At 42.6% G+C, this 21,669-nt stretch overlaps 2 protein-coding genes across 3 annotated transcripts in view; one reads left to right on the forward strand and one right to left on the reverse strand.

Annotated features, from left to right (window-relative positions):
* Window positions 1-21,669, forward strand: part of GLP1R (glucagon like peptide 1 receptor) — a 110,160-nt gene that overhangs the window by 68,939 nt on the left and 19,552 nt on the right. The window contains exons 9-11 of the mRNA XM_084820456.1: window positions 9,574-9,643; window positions 12,241-12,329; window positions 21,340-21,478. Of these exons, the coding sequence (XP_084676582.1) occupies window positions 9,574-9,643; window positions 12,241-12,329; window positions 21,340-21,478 (298 nt within the window). The remainder of the gene's footprint in view (window positions 1-9,573; window positions 9,644-12,240; window positions 12,330-21,339; window positions 21,479-21,669) is intronic.
* The window catches only part of SAYSD1 (SAYSVFN motif domain containing 1), a 45,592-nt gene continuing 36,878 nt past the window's right edge, over window positions 12,956-21,669 (reverse strand). The window contains exon 5 of one of the 2 annotated variants that reach the window (XR_014786889.1): window positions 12,956-13,035. The gene's annotated coding sequence lies outside the window, so the exon portion shown is untranslated. Of the gene's footprint in view, window positions 13,036-20,979; window positions 21,129-21,669 lie in introns of those variants that run through there. The other variant, XR_014786888.1, reaches the window with a different exon arrangement.

Here is a 21,669-nt window from a genome sequence, read left to right on the forward strand (position 1 = left end):
GAGCTGGACTATAAGGAAGGCTAAGCACCAAAGAACTGATGCTTTTGAACTGTGGTGGTGCAGAAGATTCTTACGAGTCCCCTGGACTGCAAGGAGGTCAAATCAGTCCATCCTAAAGAAAATCAACCCTGAGTGCTCATTGGAAGGACAGATACTGAAGCTGAAGCTCAAATATTTTGGCCACCTAATGTGAAGAGAAAACTCTCTGGAAAAGACCCTGATGCTGGGAAAGATTGAAGGCAAAAGGAGAAGGGGACGGCAGAGGATGAGATGGCTAGATAGCATCACCGATGCAATGAATATGAACTTGAGCACACTCCGGGAGAGAGCGCAGGACAGGAATGCCTGGCGTGCTATGGTCCATGGGGTCACGAAGAGTCGGACACGACTTAACGACTGAACAACAACGACAAGCCTTTTTCAGATGTTTTGGCCATGTTCAAAGAATGCAAAGGGCAGCAGGCTGTGCCCACCATCATACATGTAGTCAATTGTACATCTGCACCATGCCTACCTGCACATGACTTTGCAGGTAGTAGAGCCTCTACCACCATGATTCTATCCCACCCCTCATATGAAAGGCAGAGAAGTGGCCTGAATGCATGATAAGAGCATTTCTTTATAACACCTGTCCCACTATAATATTGATGTTGGTCAATGATATTGGTGCTCCAGTGTCTCAGATGCTTAGATGTATTTTTGGAAAAATTATTCAGGGTGTGTGGCAATTGATTATTGAGTGCTCTCCCTTTATACTTGATGCTATCTGTCTTTTAGTCGTAGTTCTCTCCCCCATCACCAGTTCCCTTTCTTCCCTTCATGTATTCATGGATCCATAGGTGTGGGAGCAAAGTTACGTGTCCTTTAGCCATGCATCTTGATGTGTGAGCTGTGTTCCCCTAGTGCCACTTATATATACCTGGTTTGACTGGCTGCTGAGTAATCACAGTCTCCTCCTCCAATCTGCCTAGTCACAAAGCAGGGATGTTGTTCTATGGGTAGGTTTGTTAGGTATAGCTGTATATTGTTACATCTTCCTTATGTCTTGTGTTCAAAGTGTTGTGCTGACACAAGGAGTGGCCCCAACATTGGGTAGGACACTGACAAGGCTACTCTCTCCTGTCATTCCTTCCATGGTTGTATTGTTTGTGAGGTAGTTAATTTTGCAAAAGGGGGAAAGAGTACTGAGTCAGGGTGACTTTTTGAGGCTGGTTGGGGATTTGTGCTGCCTTAGCTCAAAAAACAACTTCTGGCAGCATGGAACATTTTGGGCATATGGACATAACACTCACTGGATTCAGTGCAAAGTTCTGCCATGTTTTCAAACCTAGTGAGTATCTTTCTAAGAGAGATGCTTTAGAATCCAAACAAAAAGATCTGCACTAGTGGTGACTTCAGACCTGACACGGGACCACTATTTGTGTATTTATTTAATTAAAATATTTCTATACTGCCCTTTAGTAGAGCTTCCAGGGCGGTTTCCAAAAGCATGATAAAATCTAAGATTCACTGATAGATGAACAATGCAATCCTGTGCATGTTTACTCCCATTAAGTTCAGTGAGACTTCCTCGCATGTAAGTGTGTATAGGATTGCAACCTAAAGAGCTTTGCAACGTGTGCTGTGGTGTTTGCAGACCTAAACACATTACACTGTGAAGGAGTGGCACAAGCATCTAAACACACTGGATATGCTTGTGCCAAAGACCAATCTTTATAGCCCAGCACTTGTCCCCAAGTCTTTGCATACTATACTTACGTGGCTCCATTTCACAGTGTTTACTGCAGCTGAGCTAGCTTCAATGTATGCAAAAAGTGTGAATTTACCTTGACGATCATCTCCAGTGTTGAACTGATTTTTTTTTTTTAATGAATGTTGTCATTATAGTATTCTAGTGTAATGAACAGTTAAGGATTGAATATAGTGTTTATTAATAAAATGGTATTAATGACTTTTTCATTTTGGTAATCAATATGTTATGTTGTACCTGTTGTGAACCCACTTTTGAGTGCAGCAATTGCAGAAAAGAGGTTTATAAATAGACTTGGTGTGTGTGTGTGTGTGTGTGTGTGTGTGTGTAAGTAATCTGTAGTGAGTTCTTATAGGTGTAAAATGTCTTATCCCATTTTTTGGTTCTATTAAATGTGTGAGGGATGATCCTATAAGCTCGGTCTTAGATTCCTTGTTAGATCCAGCTCTTGCAATTGCTTTGAATAGGTTATCTAGATGGTATAATATTTTTTGTGTGTGTCATATTACTACTCCTCTTTAAAAATATTCCGAGCCTTTTCTGAATCCTTTGTCTAAAACCAGATCATAGTAAATAAGACATTGGCTATGAAGTATTTTTTCTGGTTATTAGTACAGCTTCAAAAAATCACAGATTTGTCTGCTTCTAAGCAGCCATATGCTACGGACAGGTACAACATGTTTTTTCCAGTATAAAGATGTGTTTGGAATGTTTATGCCATTACTTGCATTTTGTATTACTCAAAAGCTGAATTATGATTTCTATTAGAGAAATCTCACTGTCTGTGCGTTCAGGAGGTCCTAACAGGCAAGTTAGGTTACCCAAACCTTGTATAAATATTTGTAAAACGATTCAATAAATGTTATGTCTTTTCTTCTCCATAAAGGCTAATATTTCAGTGCCTTAGACTCAATTGTGGTAATAGTTACTCATTCCTTAACAATTTTCATATCCTTTGTCTCCGTGATACTACAGTAGATGTGCAGCAGGCTGTAAATTGCATTTCTGCCTTGAATGACTCCTTGCTTGCGAGGGATATTGAGAAATAAATAATGTCCAGGCTACAGTGGTTCAAAGCAGCTGACAATTCGGAGTGTATATGAAACTGAAAATCAATAATTTTAAACTGCAAAAACAGAGAACCTCATCATAAATGGGCTCCTCTTCTTCCTAAATAGTACAAGTTATCTTTTAATAAAAACAGGTTATTGGACAAGCAGTGTGGACTTTTTGTTTTAGTTAAGGTTCAGTGGGCAGATCTTGCTTACTCATGCAAGGTCTAATTAATAGCTAAATGTAATTAAAAATTGAGAAGGAATTCTTTCCCTCTCCAGTTCTGGTGGCTGATTATTTTGGCAGGTGAATGCAAGACTTTTGGCCTTCTCTTGTAATGTGTTGGATGCTCACTTGCTTTAGTCATTGTTCAATTTTACAAAACACATTGCTGTCCTATAGGCATGCTTAGCATGGTGCACTTTGCTGCTGTTTGGATCATACAATACTATGTTAAGAGTCGGATCACATGTAACCATTCAGATGCTCTAAGACAGCTCTCCAACTTGGTGCCCTCCAGATGTTTTGGACTTTTAACTCCCATCTGCTCCAGATAGCATGGCTAGTGGTCAGGAATGCTAGGAGGTGGAGTCCAAAAAATCTGGAGAGCATTCAAAAGTGGTTGGTTGAATTGGGATAGGGTGTTCTAAGACAAGATGGAATATCCTTGATTTAAAAAAAAACAAAAGACTGTTATGGAGTTGGCTGAGAGGACACACAAGTTAGGAAGCTAGATAAGAACTTAGAATCATAGAATCATAGAATAGTAGGGCTGGAAGGGGCCCACAAGGCCAACCCCCTGCTCACTGCAGGAATCCAAGTCAGAGCATCCCAGACAGATGGTTGTCCAGCCTCGTCTTGAATGCCTCCAGTGTGGGAGAGCCCACCACCTCCCTAGGTAATTGGTTCCATTGTCGTATTGTTCTAACAGTCAAGAGGTTTTTCCTGATGTTCAGCCGGAATCTGGCTTCCCCTAACTTGAGCCCATTATTCCATGTCCTGCACTCTGGCATGATCGAGAAGAGATCCTGGCCTTCCTCTCTGTGACAACCTTTCAAGTACTTGAAGAGTGCTATCATATCTCCCCTCAGTCTTCTCTTCTCAAGGCTAAACATGCCCAGTTCTTTCAGTCTCTCTTCATAGGGCTTTGTTTCCAGTCCCCTGATCATCTTTGTTACCCTCCTCTGAACCCTATCCAGTTTGTCTGCATCCTTCTTAAAATGTGGCGCCCAGAACTGGACACAGTACTCCAGATGAGGCCTAACCAGTGCTGAGTAGAGGGGAACTAGTACTTCCCAGGATTTGGAAGCGATGCTTCTATTAATGCAGCCCCAAATAGCATTTGCCTTTTTTGCGGCCACATCTCATTGTTGGCTCATATTCAGCTTGCGATCGACAACAATTCCAAGATCCTTGTCGCTTGTAGTGTTGTTGAGCCACACATTGCCCATCTTGTAACTGTGCATTTGGTTTCTTTTTCTTAGGTGCAGAACTTGGCATTTATCCCTATTCGATTTCATTAAATGTTTTCTGCCCAGTGCCCCAGCCTATCAAGATCACTTTGAATTTTGTTTCTGTCCTCGACAGTATTAGCTATCCCGCCCAATTTTGTGTCATCTGCAAATCTGATCAGCATTCCCTGCACCTCTTCCTCCAAGTCATTAATAAAAATGTTGAAGAGCACTGGGCCCAGGACTGAGCCCTGTGGTACCCCGCTCATTACCTCTCCCCAGTTTGAGAAGGTCCCATTGATAAGCACTCTTTGAGTCCGATTCTGTAGCCAACTGTGGATCCACCTGATAGTTGTTTCATCTAGCCCACTTTGAGCTAGTTTGCTCATCAGGAGATCATGGGGCACTTTGTTGAAAGCTTTGCTGAAGTTGAGGTATATGATGTCCACAGCATTCCCACAGTCCACAAGGGAGGTTACTTGATCAAAAAATGAGATCAGAGTCGTCTGGCAGGATTTGTTCTTGAAAAATCCATGTTGGCCTCGAGTAATCACTGCATTGTTTTCAAGGTGCTTACAAATGGATTGCTTTATCGTCTGCTCCAGAATTTTCCCTGGGATTGATGTCAGACTGACTGGTCTGTAGTTCCCAGGTTCCTCCTTTTTGCCCTTTTTGAGGATAGGGACAACATTATCCCTCCTTCAGTCATCTGGCACTTCCCCCGTCCTCCATGATTTCTCAAAGAGAATAGACAGTGGTTCTGAGAGCTCTTCTGCCAGTTCCTTTATGACTCTAGGATGCAGTTCATCTGGCCCTGGATATTTGAACTCATTCAAAGTCATTAGGTGTTCCTTGACCATATGCCTATCGATCTCAAGCTGCAATCCTGCCCCTTCAGCCTGTACTTTGCCTTTGCCAGGGGGGTCATAGACCCTCTTTTGGGAGAAGACTGAGGCGAAGTAGGAAATGAGCACCTCTGCCTTTTCTTTGTCATCTGTTATCATTTTGCCATTGTTATTTAACAGCTGAACCACCATTTCTTTCATCTGTCTTTTACTATGCACATAGGTGAAGAAAGACTTTTTGTTGCTTTTAGCATTCCTCGCTAACCTCAGCTCGTTCTCAACTTTAGCCTTCCTGACACCATCCCTGCAATTCTGTGCTATCTGCCTGTACTCTTCCTTTGTTGCTTGGCCTTCTTTCCACTTCCTATATGTGTCCTTTTTTGTTTTCAGGCCATCTCTAAGCTTTTTGTGAAGCCACATTGGCTTCTTCTGTTGTTTTCCACCTTTTCTTCTTGTTGGAATTGTTTGTCATTGTGCCTTGAGAATTTCCTTTTTTTAAGAGCTCCCACCCATCTTGGACTCCTTTTCTTATTAGAGTTGCTTGCCATGGGACCTTACTGATCACTGTTCTGAGTTTATTAAAATCAGCTTTCCTAAAATTCAGGTACGGGTGTGGCTACAGTCAGCTTTTGCTTCCCTTAGAATCAAGAACTGAAGTACAACATGGTCACTTTCCCCCAGAGTTCCTGTAACTGCTACTTTATCCACGAAGTCATCTCTGTTGGTTAGGGTCAAGTCAGGGATAGCCAATCCTCTGGTTCCTTCCTCTACTTTCTGTAGGAGGAAGTTATCTGCCACACAAGTCAGGAATTTCATGGAGGGGCCATGTTTTGCAGAATTTGTCTCAGATAGACAAAAACTCGATTTTGTCTATCTAACAAGAACAAAACAGCACCAGGAAACTCCTGACTCCATCCAGGTACAACTAACTGTAGTGTCATCTAGCGATTGAACCATATAATGATACGATCCACATAGAGACTGCTCATGTTCAGCCTGATTTTCATTCTAATCTGTTGAGGCCTAGTGGCATGTGAGGATTAGAGCCAATCTACATATTGCGCTAATTGGTTTTCTACTGTAGCGTAAGGATCCATGACCCTGATTTGGATTGAAAGCAGTGTTCAAGGAGGGGTGGGTTAGCCTCCCCTTCATAAAAGAAGTGGAGGCTTCTTTTTTCTTTTCATGCCCATCCCCCACAGGGGAGGGGTATTTTGGTTACAAGGTTTAATCCTCCCCTCCTGGAATGTGGTGGTCCTATCTGAATTGGAGCCACATGTACTTAGACTGGATAAATTTTTAAAAGACAAGCCTCAGCTACATGATACATGATTAGCATAATATGTAGTTTTGCTCTTAGTTATGCTGAATTAGTCATGAGGATTAGATGTGCATTTGATTTCAAAATATTTCCCTATTCACTCTCTGATCTTACGATGTGCCCCTAGACAGGCACAGAAATGTGCTTGAAACTTTGATTCAAGTTGTTTGGTCTTAGTTTTCACTAAAATGGTATACCTGTGTCTGGGCTGTACCACTTCAAACTGTAAGTGGTTGTTCTATATAACTGAATGCTTCTCTGTATAGAAAATAGAGAACTAGATACCAGGGAGAAGGCTGGTATTTTCCATGTGGAGGTGTGTGAGTTTTTTAATGGAAGAGCATTCAGTAGTATAACCCACCCACTCCGCCACATGCACTTGTGGTACAGCCCAGACAAGGCCTTACCACTTTAGTGAAAACCTGGCCTCTGTGACAAATGGAAGAATTAACAGTTGGCATCCTTGAACAGTTTTCTGACTCTTTCCCAGTTGAATCTGAGCTGGTGAGATGCTAAAGAGTTCTCTGAGAAGCGGTAGTTATGTTCACCTGTCTCTGACTCCTAAACATAGATTTGGATCTTATTGAAGCATCTATAATTTGATGCTGATGGCTGCATTAAGCTTGGGGATTTAATAATATATAGTCTGAAAATGGAACCAGGGCATTGTGTACAGATCAGTTACTTCTGTTTTTCTAACACTTCTTTTGTTTTTCTGGCATTTTAATTTTACCATAATGTTGTTTTGATTGCACATTTGTATACATTTAAAAGCAGTTAAAGCTTCAGTGTGCTGTAAGAAGCCAATTAATGCACTAAGAACTGTAGCAGAATTTAATGTAAAGTGCTATTACTCAACTTCTATCATTATACCAAAAACTGCTTAAAACTGTTCTAGCACTGTGGTACAGGCAAAGTCTCTGTTCAGAGAAAATAAACCTTTCCCCTGGCATACTTATATATCCAGCAAGCATTTGTGGGTTTCACCAAATGATATGACATGAAAAGTTGTTTCTTACTCAAAAGTATCCCTAAAGTGACTTTCTTGTTACAAGGTCCCAGCTCAAAGAAAGATTGGCAATTATATTATAAAAACACTCTTTCAATGCTTCAGTGGCTGAAATATCATTTAAAATTATCTGTTTAAAATAAATTTGCAATGTGCAGTACACTGAAAAGCAACAAAAGCAGCTGAAATGGAGAGGTTCATTAGAAAGCCAACATTCTGGAACTAAAAATACCACTTCATCTTTCTCCATCGTATCTTCAGGGTGCTTACTTTGTAGCTTGTGCCTTCAAACGCTTCTCATTGGACACATGCAGCACAGTGAGTAACATGAATTATGCACAATGGGACAGCAGTATACCATTCCCACCACTTCTCTGCACTTTTGCTATAATGTGTAAATGATTCATATGCACTCATTCATAGTTACTTGGTGAGGATAATGCAGTCCATACCATTCAAAAAGGACCTACCCTTTTATTTAGCAGTTTTATGAGGCCTGATATCTCTCTGTCCATCCAACATTCTCCTGCACTTTAGAACAGGGTTAGGTCATGCACTGAATGACTGTGGCATCTGTAGGCACCAGTAGACCCTTGACACCTTTCTTGGCACCCACTGGGGTGCCCTACCTCTTTCTTTCTTTCTTTCTTTCTTTCTTTCTTTCTTTCTTTCTTTCTTTCTGTAACAGAATTTCTTACTGATAGCTGGGATCACTTCAAAGCAAAGTGAATGCCTCCAGCTGCTCCCATCTTTTCTCATGAGTGCCTCTGGGCTGCACGTGGGGCTCAGAGACATTCTTCAGAAATAAAGATGGCAGGTGGCTGCAGGCTGATGCTTTCATCTGCTGCGTGCCCATTTTGTGATGCCCAGGACAGTTTCTCAAATTGCCAAATGTACCAGTGGGCCCAAAAGGTTGCCTACCCTTGCTTTAGTGGGACCAGAACTCAGAATGGAGCTATGCAGGCTCTATTGTTGGAGGAGGTCCCCAAAGGCAGGGAGCAAGCCTAGAACCCAGCCCATTGATGTCCTTTACTCATTTACATATAAGGTCAATGGCAAGCATTCATCTTTATGGGGACAAGAAAAATGTTGCCTTTGGAGATACAGTTGCAGTAAGGGCAAAACATGTCACCCCACCATTCCACTAGATATCCTCACTGCCAGGGATTGCACGGGGTGTGGGGAGAGAGGCATGTGGACTGTACCATGTCCTGGGTATTTGGTATTTGTAATGTACAGGCGCTCTCTCTCTCTCTCTCTCTATATATATATATATATATATATACACACACACACACACACACACACATATACACACACCCCACCACCACCACCACCAATCATGCTGATGGATATGTTGCTAGTCTTTGAATAATGTTGAGTGCCTCTGTGACAAGTGATCAATTTATCAAATGCTGTTCTCAAAACATAAGGAGGCCTGCATGCTACTAGGCAAACAAGCTAAAAGATAAACTGCAAAGAATTTTCTGAGGAGGAACTCAGCACAAAGAAGCAGCTGTGGATGTTATAGCTTTCTTTCCTTTTTTGTTCTCTCTATAAAATAATCCAGATTGGACTGAGGAGGTGTTCACTGAAAGTCCAAACAAACTAGCGCTTGATCTGACTATTAGAGTAGGAAAATTGTTGCAAACCTGGAAGTCTGACTTGAAACAACACACTTATTTCCATTTATTAATCAGAGGCTTAAAGAGAAGGAAGAAGAGTTAGTTGGTGCAGGGATTTGATAGCTTGCTGGCATCAAGCTCAAAGCTTCCATTATATGGAAGGAGATTTGGCTAACAAATTCCCACTCTGTTGTATAACTTGTCTTATGACTTCTAATGAAGTGATTCTCCATAATTATTTGCTGTTAATTATTAACAAAATGTGATGGGGAAATTGGCCACAATAAAGCAGAACGGAGAGGCTTGAGAGCACCCATTTTAGCAGTGATATTGCAGACTAGCCTAAAGCTTTCTGTGTTTCTAACATCCAAACAGTTGCATCCATCTCTGCAACGAACCTTGCTTGTTAGCTAATACTTGCTATTCTTTTCCATCTATGCAGCTGAGATGTGTGACCAGGAGAAAATGACTGTATGCATGCACTAAAGCTTCCCTCCCCCCTGTGTTTTACTTTTCCAGCTGCTGGAACAGGAACCTTAACATGAACTACTGGCTGATCATCAGGCTGCCCATTCTTGTTGCTATTGTAGTAAGTGATCAGGATCAGGAATGCTTGCAGAGAATTTTTAACATTTACCTGAGACAAAGGAAAGGGTTGGAAATAGTGGCTGTGTAGGTGTACGTCCAATAACAAAAGCATCCTGCAGGATTGGCTCTGATGTTTTGAACTGACATAGAATGTGTAGGTCAGAGGTGCACAACCTTTCCGGCTGCATTGGATGTCTGCTGGGGTGGCGGGTCCACAGATGAACATGTACATATGCACGCACATTCATACACAAATTGCATCCTGCTCGCTCACTCACACAACACTGTCACTCATTCACCCCCCCTCTCACACATACACCCAGCTCTCTCTTTCACACACATACACCATCAGGGGTGGGCAACATGTGGTCCGTGGGTCAGATACAGCTTCCCTGGGCGATTTATGACCCCCACTGCTGCTGAATTTGCCACCAAAAGTCAGCAGCGTGGTGGCTAGAAAAAACACTGAATTTACTTTAAAACGTGTGTGTGGGAGCATGCCTTGTTAAAAAGCAAAACCATGCTCCCATAAGTGTCCAGTGAGCATGGTTTTGCTTTAAAACATGGTGCATGCTCCCTGTGCCCCTTGTTCAAAGATTGTAACAAATTTATCTATCATAGATCAGCACATTTCTTGTTTTAAAGGATAATCAGGCTATTTCTTGCTGCTGCGCCACTGAATTTCGGTGGCAATTTTAGCTGCACAGTGACAGCAGCAATTCTTGGGAGAATGCAGCCCCCACTGGGTGTCAGGGGTTTCAGGGCCAGCAAAAGTAGCCCATCCCTGTTGTAGGTGATGCCTCTGTTTTTTAATTGACATGTTTGTAAAGGTTGGTTTGGGGGGGGTATATAATTTTCAGCATTGTGGTCCTTGATGCCCTTCAAATTCATAATTCACCTGTAGCTAAATTCCAGCTCCTTAAAATGGCATCCTTTCCACTGCTTTTCCACAGGGGTCTCCAAGCCATCCAGACATGTAGTAGCCACCTCTGTTCATGTTAAGATTCTGCAGAAGTATAATCTGTAGAAGTAGTTTGGCCCTTCCCCAAAGAACTGTGCGTCACACTTCATAATAACATTTACAGCAAATCAGTGATTAAACAAATTAATAATTAAAATTTATCACCTATGCAGTTTAAAAGAAACCTTAAAAACAAATGCCTAGTGTAAATTAATGTGGTAATGCTTTGTGGAATCTGGAATGCTTACTATCAGGATACATAGATTGCTCTGCTGACTTCCCTAGAAACACTGGTTCATTCCTTATTTCTGTACCTAAAATAGTGTTTTCCCACAAGATGTCACCAAAGTTGTGATTTGTAGCAGCCAGCTATGACACACATCTTACATCTGGACAGAGAGACAGTACACATGAAACCAGTATTTGCTAACTGTGGATTCCAGTTGTAGCTCCTTAGTTACTCCAGGGCACAGAGAGCATGTACGTAGGTATGGTAAGACAAGCAGTCTTCTGTCTTGAGCTGAGCTGGTGAGCAAATAGTAGTTTAACATTACACATCAGGACAGAGTGACACACGCCACTAGTTGGCTGCTGCAAATTACCGCTTATGTGACATCTTGCAGAGGAAAACTTTTTTTTCTCCAGGTATACAGATGTGGATGGAATCCAGTGCTTCTAAGGGAGTCAGTAGGGTAATCCATGTATCCTGGCAGTAATCATTGTAGATTCCACAAAGCTGCAGCACACTTGACATGTGTTTAAGGTTTCTTTTAAACTGTGTAAGTGAGGAGCCCTAATAATTTCTTGTCAATTTATTTATTTATTTATTTATTTATTTATTAAATTTATTAATCGCCCATCTGACTGGTCACCCAGCCACTCTGGGCGATGTACAACCCACCATAAAACAATTTAAAACAATAAAATTTTACCATAATTTTTTTTTTTTTAAATACCCTAACCCACCCCAAATGCCTGCCTGAACAACCACGTTTTTAATGCACGACGGAAGCTCATTAAAGAGGGGGCATGACGGAGTTCCCTAGGGAGGGAGTTCCACAGAGTGAGGGCCACCACAGAGAAGGCCCTCTCCCTCGTCCCCACCAGTCTAGCTGTCCTGGCTGATGGGACAGAGAGAAGGCCATCTGAGGCTGATCTTGTTAAGTGGCCTGTCTGGTGTTGCTGGAGGCGCTCCTTAAGATAGGCTGGGCCGGAACCATATAGGGTTTTAAAGGTCAAAACCAACACCTTGAATTTGGCCTGGAAAACAACTGGTAACCAGTGCAACTCCTTCAGCACTGGAGTGATGTGATCTCGCCGGCGGCTGCCTTTAATCAGGCGAGCCGCCGCGTTCTGTACCAGCTGCAGCTTCCGAACCGTCTTCAAGGGTAACCCCACGTAGAGCGCATTACAGTAGTCTAAACGAGAGGAGACCAGGGCATGTACTACCGATGGGAGCAGATTTCAGAACATTGTGTTTTAGGGGGGAAGATACAGTTCTTTGGGAGAGGGCTGAACTACCTTTCAGATTATACTTCTGTAGAATCTTAGAAAGAATACAGTATTCTTGCCGAGATATCCCATTTATCTTCACAATACACTTTGTAATCCTTTGCTTTGCTGTTTGTTTTATCTAGGTAAATTTCCTGATCTTTATGAGAGTTATATGCATTATCATTTCTAAGCTGCAAGCCAATCTGTTGTGCAAAACTGACATAAAATGCAGGTGAGTCACCTTGTCGGCAAACATTATTAAGTGCTTTTTTAGAGGGAAATGCTTGTGGCAACTGATTAACTGGGATTGTTACAGATTGTAGCTAGTAAGAGGCACTAAGCAGAAACTGTATTGCAGTTTGATTCATAACAACTTAATCACAGCTGAAGTGTGGCAGTGGGTGCAGTGCCTGTGGGGAGCCTCTACTTATTTTTTTTAATAGGAGGAAGTCTTTAGCATTTTTCAATCTAGTATCAAAGACGAAGGATTAGCCGAAGTGTTTGGGGAAAGGAGTGATAACAGGTAAACACTTGTTTTACGGAGCATGTGCAAGCCTTCCCCAATAAATACATTGTTTACTTCATCAAGGGTGCTTCCAGGAAAGGCTTTTATTGTGCAATAGCATTGCTTCATTTATGGAATTGTACTCAGGGGTCCAGACATCATCATCTTCCATTTGTAGCCCTCCTGCGTTTTCACACTACTTTTTCCATTTTTTTTCTTACCAAAAAAGAATCTGTTAAGGAAGAAACGACGGAATAGCTGTACCTTTTGAGTGTATTGCTAGGAGCTTTCCATTTTGAAGCTCCCTGGACTTAGCCATCATCACATGTTTTCTAATCCATGCTCTCCTTTTCTCATGTTGAGTTCAAGTGCTTTACTTTGAGGAAGTTCAGTATCTCTGTCAGACTTCTTTTCATATATCTTTTGAAACTTCCTAATTGGAATACAAAGTTATAGATAGCATGACTTTGCAGCACCTCACAGAGGTAGACTTAATGTTGTGCTTTGTGGCGTGTGTAAAATATATGGAGCACTTTGTTAGTAGCTTATTACAGCTTCCAAGAATATAGTATATTCATGAATGCCCTACATCTGGTATGGATTTAATAAAAGACCACTTTTTCTCTCTGGGTGGATAGAAATAACATTTTAAGAGAGCAGAGGCAGTTTGATAGCGCTTCTGATGTTCTGTACACAAATTATATTCTTCACTCCTGGAGTGAGTGCTGGAAAAACTATCCCCCAGCCAGATTAAAAAATACTCCCTTGTTCCCTGGGTATGTCTTGGGTGGTGGATGTGTTACTGTAATGCACTCTGTGTGGGGCTGCCCTTGAAGACGGTCTGGAAACTTTAATTGCTTCAGAATGTGCTAGCAAGGTTTGTGTCTGGGGATGGGAGAATGGAACACATTACGTCAGTTTTGTGCCAACTTGATTTACTTCAATTCAAGGTGCTGATTTTGGCTGTTAAAGCTCGAAATGACCTGGGACCGGTGTATCCCAGGAATTGCCTCCTCCCATATGAACCTGCTTGACTGAGATCTGCACTCATTTTCTCTTCATCAAAAGACGTGTGGCTTGTGGGGACAAAAGAGATGGTCTTTTTAGTTGTGGTCCTAAACTATGGAATAGCTTCCCAAGAGATGTTTGCCAGGCTCCCTCTTTGCCTGCTTTTAGATGAGCTCTTAAGACTTTTATTCCAGTGAATTTTAACATGCTTTTTAACCTGCTGTTATTGGTATGATTTTTATGATAACCTTTACTGCTGTTCATTTTATTGTTAGGTTCTTTTACATTTTTGTTGTGATTTATATTTTTTATTTGTAGCCACCCTGTGTTTGATGTTGTCATATAAAGGCAGGATATAATTACCCAAATTAAATACATTTAATTTCCAGGTAGCTCTCAGATACAGCTGGTACTGGGAATGACAATGCCCAGGTGGCAGTGAGGCAGAGCACATGGATGCAGCCCCATCTGTGCACATGCAAGAAGACTAGGAGCTGGGAGAGAACTCTTGGAAAGAGCTGAACATGGCTGTTAATGCTGAGCCAATTTTAGATTGAGCTGGAATTGCTATTGGGCATCTGACAATTATTTTTCCCTCCATTCTTTTTCCCTCCTTTGAACTCATAGCAATCCAATTCCTGTTTTAACTACAGATGGTGGTAAATTTGTTGGAGTCACAATTTTATGTGAGAATTAAGGAGGGACCATAGCTCAGTGGTACAGCACCTGGTTTCCACACAGAAGGTCCCAGGTTCAATTCCTGGCATCTCCAGGTAGGGCTAGGAAGCATCCTGAAACCCTGGAGAACCATTGCCAGTCCGTGTCAACAGTACTGGGCTAGATGGGTCAATGGTCTGACTCAGTGGGCAGGTTCGCATGTCACACCAAACTACCCTGCAAACAAGCCATGGTGGATTCATTGTTCACAGAACAACCCATGGATGCCCAACAGACAATTGGGTTTGCCATGGCTTGTTCTCCCCCTCCTTCCTCCTCAGTCCTCCAGTTGGCTCTGTCACATATCCCAGGTGCCTTTGCTACAGAACCTGTTTTGTCTCCTCACCCTGGCCCCCTCCCTGTTTCGATCACTACCCATTTTCATTTGCCACTGTTTTAAAGGTGCTTTGGGAGTATGCGAATATGCTTGTAATGGGGCACCTGAACCAGCCATACTTACAACCCCCACAAGGGCGGGCCCATTTACTCTGGCCCATGCAGGGTTTTTTTTAACTGCCAGGGAGATTTGCATACATCCGCTGAAGCACAGTAACTGCAGCAGTAACTGTTCCAAAAAGAAGCAGCCCCCCAAAAACGGTGGGGAAGGAGGAGTTAACCTCTCCTCTTTCTGGAGTAGCTGGAGGCTTGGGGAAGTGTTGGGGGAAAAAGGTGGCAAATGAGTGACCATCCTTCCAAAGTGTTGTTTGGCATTGGTGGAAGGCAGTCGCTGGTGAGGGAGGCTGGAGACGGCACTGGCGAGGTCTAGGGATGGTGGAGAATTCCGCCACGGACTCCAATGAGGCCGGATTCTGAAGAATCTGCCCCCCCCTCGGAGTCCATGGCAGAATGGAGACTTACCCCCACCTCCCCACGGAATCCTCTTCGGCCGGATCCTCTGGCTCTGGATTGCCAGCGATACGGCTGCCATGCTGTATCGCTGGCTGAAGGGGACTGACTGTGGACACAAATGGCGTCCAGGACGCCATTTGCGGCCATAAAGGCCTTAGTCTAAGGTAAACGCAGCCATAAATTGCTGCATTTACCTTAAACTAAGGCCTTTATGGCCACAAATGGCACCCTGGATGCCATTTGCGTCTGCCGTCAGTCAAGTCCCCTTCAGCCAGTGATATGGCATGGCGGCCGTATCACTGGCACTTCAGAGCTGGCCGGCAGCTCCGCGGAATCGCCGTGGAGCAGAGCCGGCCAGCGAGGATTCCAGGGGGAGGAATGGATCACCTCCCCCCCCCGCAGACCCCCCCCGGACTGGCAGGTAGGAGATTCGTACATCCCTAGCAAGATCACAAAGAGCGGCACAGGGTTTTTTGCTGCTCCTGCCAAGCAGCTTTGTAGCCGATCCTGGCAACCCACAATAAAATCACTGTCCTGGGTTTGGATGACATGACAACCAACCATGGGTATGAACAACCCTACAAAAAGCCATGGGTTCTCAGCGTGGCTTGTTCGTGAAAAATAAGCCACCCTGCAGAGAATGCACTGGGTTCAGATGACACGACAGCCCACCATGGCTAGCTGCCTATGGTGCATTGTTGTGCTGTGTGAACCCAGTCAGTATGAGTCAGCTTCCTATGTTCCTGATGCTCAGTTCTCAACTCCTGAGACTGAACATGGAACAGAAACACATCTCGTTAAGAATCCATACATTTCCGAGGCTTGTAATGAGTTTCAGGGAGAAATATGCATCCCCGCCCCCAATGTGTGCATTTGAAATGTGCCCACTAAACTGCTATCCAATGGGGAAAAAATGTATACATTTAAGAGATGTGTACAAATAATGTGTACATTTAGAAAAATGCACACAAACATGTACAAATTTCCATATGGAAAAAAGGCTTGCAGTCTGATGCAGATATGAGTCGGAACGAGCTTGGTGGTGGAAAAACAAGAACCTCAATGAGATCATCCCACACTGTAGTAACCTGCAGCTCACTCGCGCTCTCTCTCTCTCTCTCTCTCTCTCTCTCATGCATTGACTCAGATGCTGGATCAAATAGCTAGTTTTTTCTTTTGTACACCACTTAGCATCGCACAGTGTCATCGTAACCCATTTGCACATCCTTTCCTAGCGCATGTCTTGCAATGACATCTCAGTTCTGATGTGTAAACTCTGATTACGTAGGTTGAGAGTGCTTGTCTACCCACCTCATACATATTTGATCATCTTGTTGGTGCAGTGCCTGAATTTTGACATGAGAATGACTAATTCTAATTAGTCTTCTTCACCTTTCAGTTAGTTCACTTTAATCATTGATCTCTCACTGCAAGGTGTTTTTTTTTTTAAAGATATTGATACTACACCCACCATTCCCTTGTTTTTTGAAGCATGTCTCTTATAAAAACGTATTCTTACTGCATCACAGCGGTTGTCTTCCTTTTTTTTAAAAAAAGGAGCTAAGTGATCTATTAATCTGTTAACAGTGCTTTGTCATTATAGAATGCTGATCAAAATCCTTCAACAGTTGTTGTTCAGTCGTTAAGTCATGTCCGACTCTTCGTGACCTCATGGACCACAGCATGCCAGGCCTTGCTGTCCTGCGCTCTCTCCTGGAGTGTGCTCAAGTTCATATTCATTGCATCGGTGATGCTATCTAGCCATCTCATCCTCTGCCGTCCCCTTCTCCTTTTGCCTTCAATCTTTCCCCGCATCAGGGTCTTTTTCAGGGAGTTTTCACAGTAGGTGGCCAAAACATTTGAGCTTCAGCTTCAGTATCTGTCCTTCCAATGAGCAGTCAGAGTTGATTTCCTTTAGGATTGACTGATTTGACCTCCTTGCAGTCCAGGGGACTCGTAAGGGTCTTCTTCAGCACCACAGTTTGAAAGCATCAATTCTTCGGCACTTAGCCTTCCTTATAGTCCAGCTCTCACAGCCATACGTTACTACTGGGAAAACCATAGCTTTGATTATATGAACCTTTGTCAGCAAGGTGATGTCTCTGCTTCTTACTATGCTGTCTAGATTTGCCATAGCTTTCCTCCCAAGGAGCAAGTGTCTTTTAATTCCATGGCTACAGTCACCGTCTGCGGTGATCTTGGAGCCCAAGAAAATAAAATCTGTCACTGCTTCCATTTCTTCCCCTTCTATATGCCAGGAAGTGATGGGGCCAGATGTCATGATCTTAGTTTTTTTACTGTTGAGTTCCAAACCAGCTTTTGCACTCTCCACTTTCACCCTCAACAAGAGGCTCTCTAGATCCTCTTCGCTTTCTGCCATTAGGGTGGTATCGTCTGTGTATCTGAGGTTGTTGATAATTCTCCCGGCAATCTTAATTCTGACCTGTGATTCATCCAACCCGGCATTTCTCATGATGTACTCTGCATATAAATTAAATAAGCAGGGTGACAATATACAGCCTTGTCGTACTCCTTTCCCAATTTTGAACCAATGGGTGACGATTTTCTGGAATTCTCTTGCTTTCTCCATGATCCAGCAAATGTTGGCGATTTGATCTTTAGTTCCTCTGCCTCTTTGAAACCCAGCTTGTACTTCCGGTAGTTCTCAATTCACATACTGCTGAAGCCTAGCTTGTAGGATTTTGAGCATCACCTTGCTGGCATGTGAAATGAGCGCAATTGTGCGGTAGTTTGAACACTCTTTGGCGTTGCCCTTCTTTGGAATTGGAATGTCAACTGACCTTTTCCAGTCTTGTGGCCACTGCTGAGTGTTCCAGATTTGTTGGCATATTGAGTGCAGCACTTTAACAGCATCATCTTTTAGGATCTTAAATGGCTCAGCTGGAATACTGTCATCTCCGCTAGCTTTGTTGTTAGTAATGCTTCCTAAGGCCCACTTGACTTCACTCTCTAAGATGTCCGGCTCAAGTTCAATGACTGCACTATCATGGCTATCAGGGACATTCAGATCTTTCCTGTATAGTTCTTCTGTGTATTCTTGCCACCTCTTCTTAATCTCATCTGCTTCTGTTAGGTCCCTGCTTTCTTTGTCCTTTATCATGCCCATCTTTGCACAAAACGTTCCCTTGAGATCTCCAATTTTCCTGAAGAGATCTCTAGTCTTTCCCATTCTATTGTTTTCTTTGATTTGTTTGCATTGCTCATTTAAGAAGGCCTTCTTGTCTCTCCTTGCTATTCTCTGGAAATCTGCATTCATTTGGATATATCTTCCCCTTTCTCCTTTGCTTTTCGCTTCCCTTCTTTCCTCAGGTACTTGTAAAGCCTCATCAGACAGCCACTTGGCTTTCTTGCATTTCTTTTTCTTTGGGATGGATTGAGTTGCTGCCTCCTGAACAATGTTATGGACCTCCGTCCATAGTTCCTCAGGCACTCTGTCTATCAGGTCTAATCCCTGAAATCTATTCCTCACCTCCACTGTATATTCATCAGGGATATGATTTAGGTCATACCTGAATGGTTTAGTGGTTTTCCCTACGTTCTTCAATTTAAGCCAAAATTTTGCAAGAAGCAGCTCATGATCTGAGCCACAGTCAGCTTCAGGTCTTGTTTTGACTGACTGTATAGAGCTTCTCCATCTTTGGCTGCAAGGTACATAATCAATCTGATTTCGATATTGACCATCTGGTGATGTCCATGTGTAGAGTCGTCTCTTGTGCTGTTGGAAAAGAGTGTTTGCTATGATCAGCGTGTTCTCTTGGCAAAACTCTATTAGGCTTTGGCCTGCTTCATTTTGTACACCAAGGCCATGCTTGCCTGTTATCCCGGTGATTTCTTGACTTCCTACTTTCGCATTCCAATCCCCTATGATGAAAAGGACATCTTTTTTTGGTGTTAGTTCTAGAAGGTGTTGTAGGTCTTCATAGAACCGATCAACCTCAGCTTCTTCGGCCTCAGTGGTTGGGGCATAGACTTGAATGACTGTGATGTTGAATGGTTTGCCTTGGATTCGTACTGAGATCATTCTATCGTTTTTGAGATTTTACCCCAGTACTGCTTTTCCCACCCTTGTGTTGTCTATGAGTGCTACTCCATTTCTTCTAAGGGATTCTTGCCCACAGTAGTAAATATAATGGTCACCTGAATTAAATTCTCCCATGCTTGTCCATTTTAGTTTGCTGATGCCCAAGATGTCGATGTTCAATCTTGCCATCTCATGTTTGACCACCTCCAGCTTATCTTGATTCATTGACCTTACATTCCAGGTTCCTAAACAATATTGTTCTTTACAGCATCGGATTTTCTTTTCACTACCAGACACATCCACAGCTGAGTGTCCTTTCGGCTTTGGCCCAGCCGCTTCACTCTTTCTGGCGCTACTTGGAAATTCCCTCTGCTCTTCCCCAGTAGTATATTGGACACCTTCCGACCTAAGGGGCTCATCTTCCGGCGTCATCTCTTTTAGCCTTGTGATACATTCCATGGGGTTTTCTTGGCAAGAATACTGGAGTGGGTTGTCATTTCCTTCTCCAGCGGACCACATTTTGTCAGAACTCTCCACCATAACCTGTCCGTCTTGGGTGGACCTGCATGGCATAGTTTATGGCTTCACTGAGTTACGCAAGCCCCTTTGCCACAATAATGCAATGTACCTCTGCCTAATTATTGCCAAAAATTTGAGTACATCTGTGTATTTTTCAGGAGTTGGGTTTATATCACATTAGAGTGCTTTTGATCCCCATAAACCACATAGCACTTGGTTATCCTCTTCAGTGGGGAGGCAACTGTGGAGCTCGTAGAGGTGGTGCAGCCTGTGATGTGATGGAGAGCTCCCCATGCCACATCATTTATTTCTTTTGTGGGACTCTGTCCTACACTTACAGAATTGTGCTAATTTACTAAACCAGAAACACAACAAATGCCAGTTCAGATGCATGCTTATACAGATTAATAGGGAAAATCTAGTCCAGTTGGGTAAGTACATACAATCTTAGTACTGGGGAAACTGAAAACCAGGAACTCACGAGTTTGGGAACAAAAGGTATAACAGTGTTCAAGAGAGAAACATAGGAGGCTTACAACGTGCTGCTGAATGCCCTCATTCACTCATGTATGTGAACACATGTACCTAACAAACCTGGAAATGTTGGGATCTTTTGCACAGGTGTGGTGCACATATAGTAGGCTATGCACTGTGCTACACTCAAGTGGGGAAATCAGTTCACTGACAAAGATTAATAGCAAACAATAGACATTTTTATTTTACTACTGTGTACAGAATAGAAGAATGATTGATTTAGTATATGAAGTCCCTGCACTAGAGTGGTAAACTATTCCTAATAACCATGGTAGAGCAAAAGAAGATGTAGGCAGGAAATATGATTTGCCAAATAAGGAGAAGGGAGATTACTATGGAAATGGTGAGGTCGGCTTTGGGAAGTTAAGGCTAGTTGATGAAGCATTACAAAAACTATGCTTCAAGAGACAATTAGGTAGAGGTTACCACAAGGGATGCCCAGGTGCTGCTGATCTATCTTCAGGTGAGGATGCTTCAGAATTGGACCATGATTATCACCAAGGCTTTACACTGGCCAATATAAAGGTACCTTCATGGGTTGTATGACTACAGTTGGTGCCCGGATAGCCAGGAAGGCATTTGTATTTATCTAGGATCCTTTTATTCCTAGCTGCTATGGGACTCTCTATGAGACGGTCTTTCCCAGAACAAAAGGCATATTAGACAAGGTGTTAGAGTGATATCAATACAAATACGAAATCTTTTTTATATATTAATTTTTACTGTAAATTTCAACAAAACAAAACAGATTGTAAAAATAAATATAAATACAAAATCTAAACTACCAAACCATCATGGCTGAGCTTCTCAGGAACACAGGAGAACTTAAGCGGTACACAGAAGGTTTAAAGTGACATCTGGAAAATAAATTTATGCAAATGTGTTAGTAAATATAAGCAATGTTTAATTATGATTTGGGAATGAGAAAGTTAAGCTGTGACTTGCTTAAAATAATGAAATAAGTAATTGTTTACGTTGTCATAAGGGTTCAGATTTCTGCTCTGAGTGCTGAGATTTGATATTACCTTTTGCCTTTGGGCTATAGTTTTCCATGCTTTGACTCTCTAGATTGGCCAAATCTACGTTGACTCTGATCCCACTGCTGGGAACGCATGAGATCGTCTTTGCTTTTGTTACTGATGAGCATGCCCAAGGGATGCTGCGTTTTGTGAAGCTCTTTTTTGAACTCTCCTCCTCTTCCTTTCAGGTAATATCCAGCAATCATGTGTTCAGCACCATATCTGTAGGTCAATGCTTCAAGGCTTTTCTTTTTCCCCAGGAACTCCCCCATGTTTCTGATTATGTGGGCACTAGTCCCTTCTAGGATTGTTAATTCAGAGCTGTTGAGCTGATGAAACGAATAGCTTTGTGGGGAGGGGATGTTAAGCTTCTGATGGC

The sequence above is a fragment of the Heloderma suspectum genome, chromosome 1 (assembly GCF_057233095.1).
Source record: "Heloderma suspectum isolate Gila_16-S chromosome 1, 16-S_ref, whole genome shotgun sequence".
Lineage (NCBI taxonomy): Eukaryota > Metazoa > Chordata > Lepidosauria > Squamata > Helodermatidae > Heloderma > Heloderma suspectum.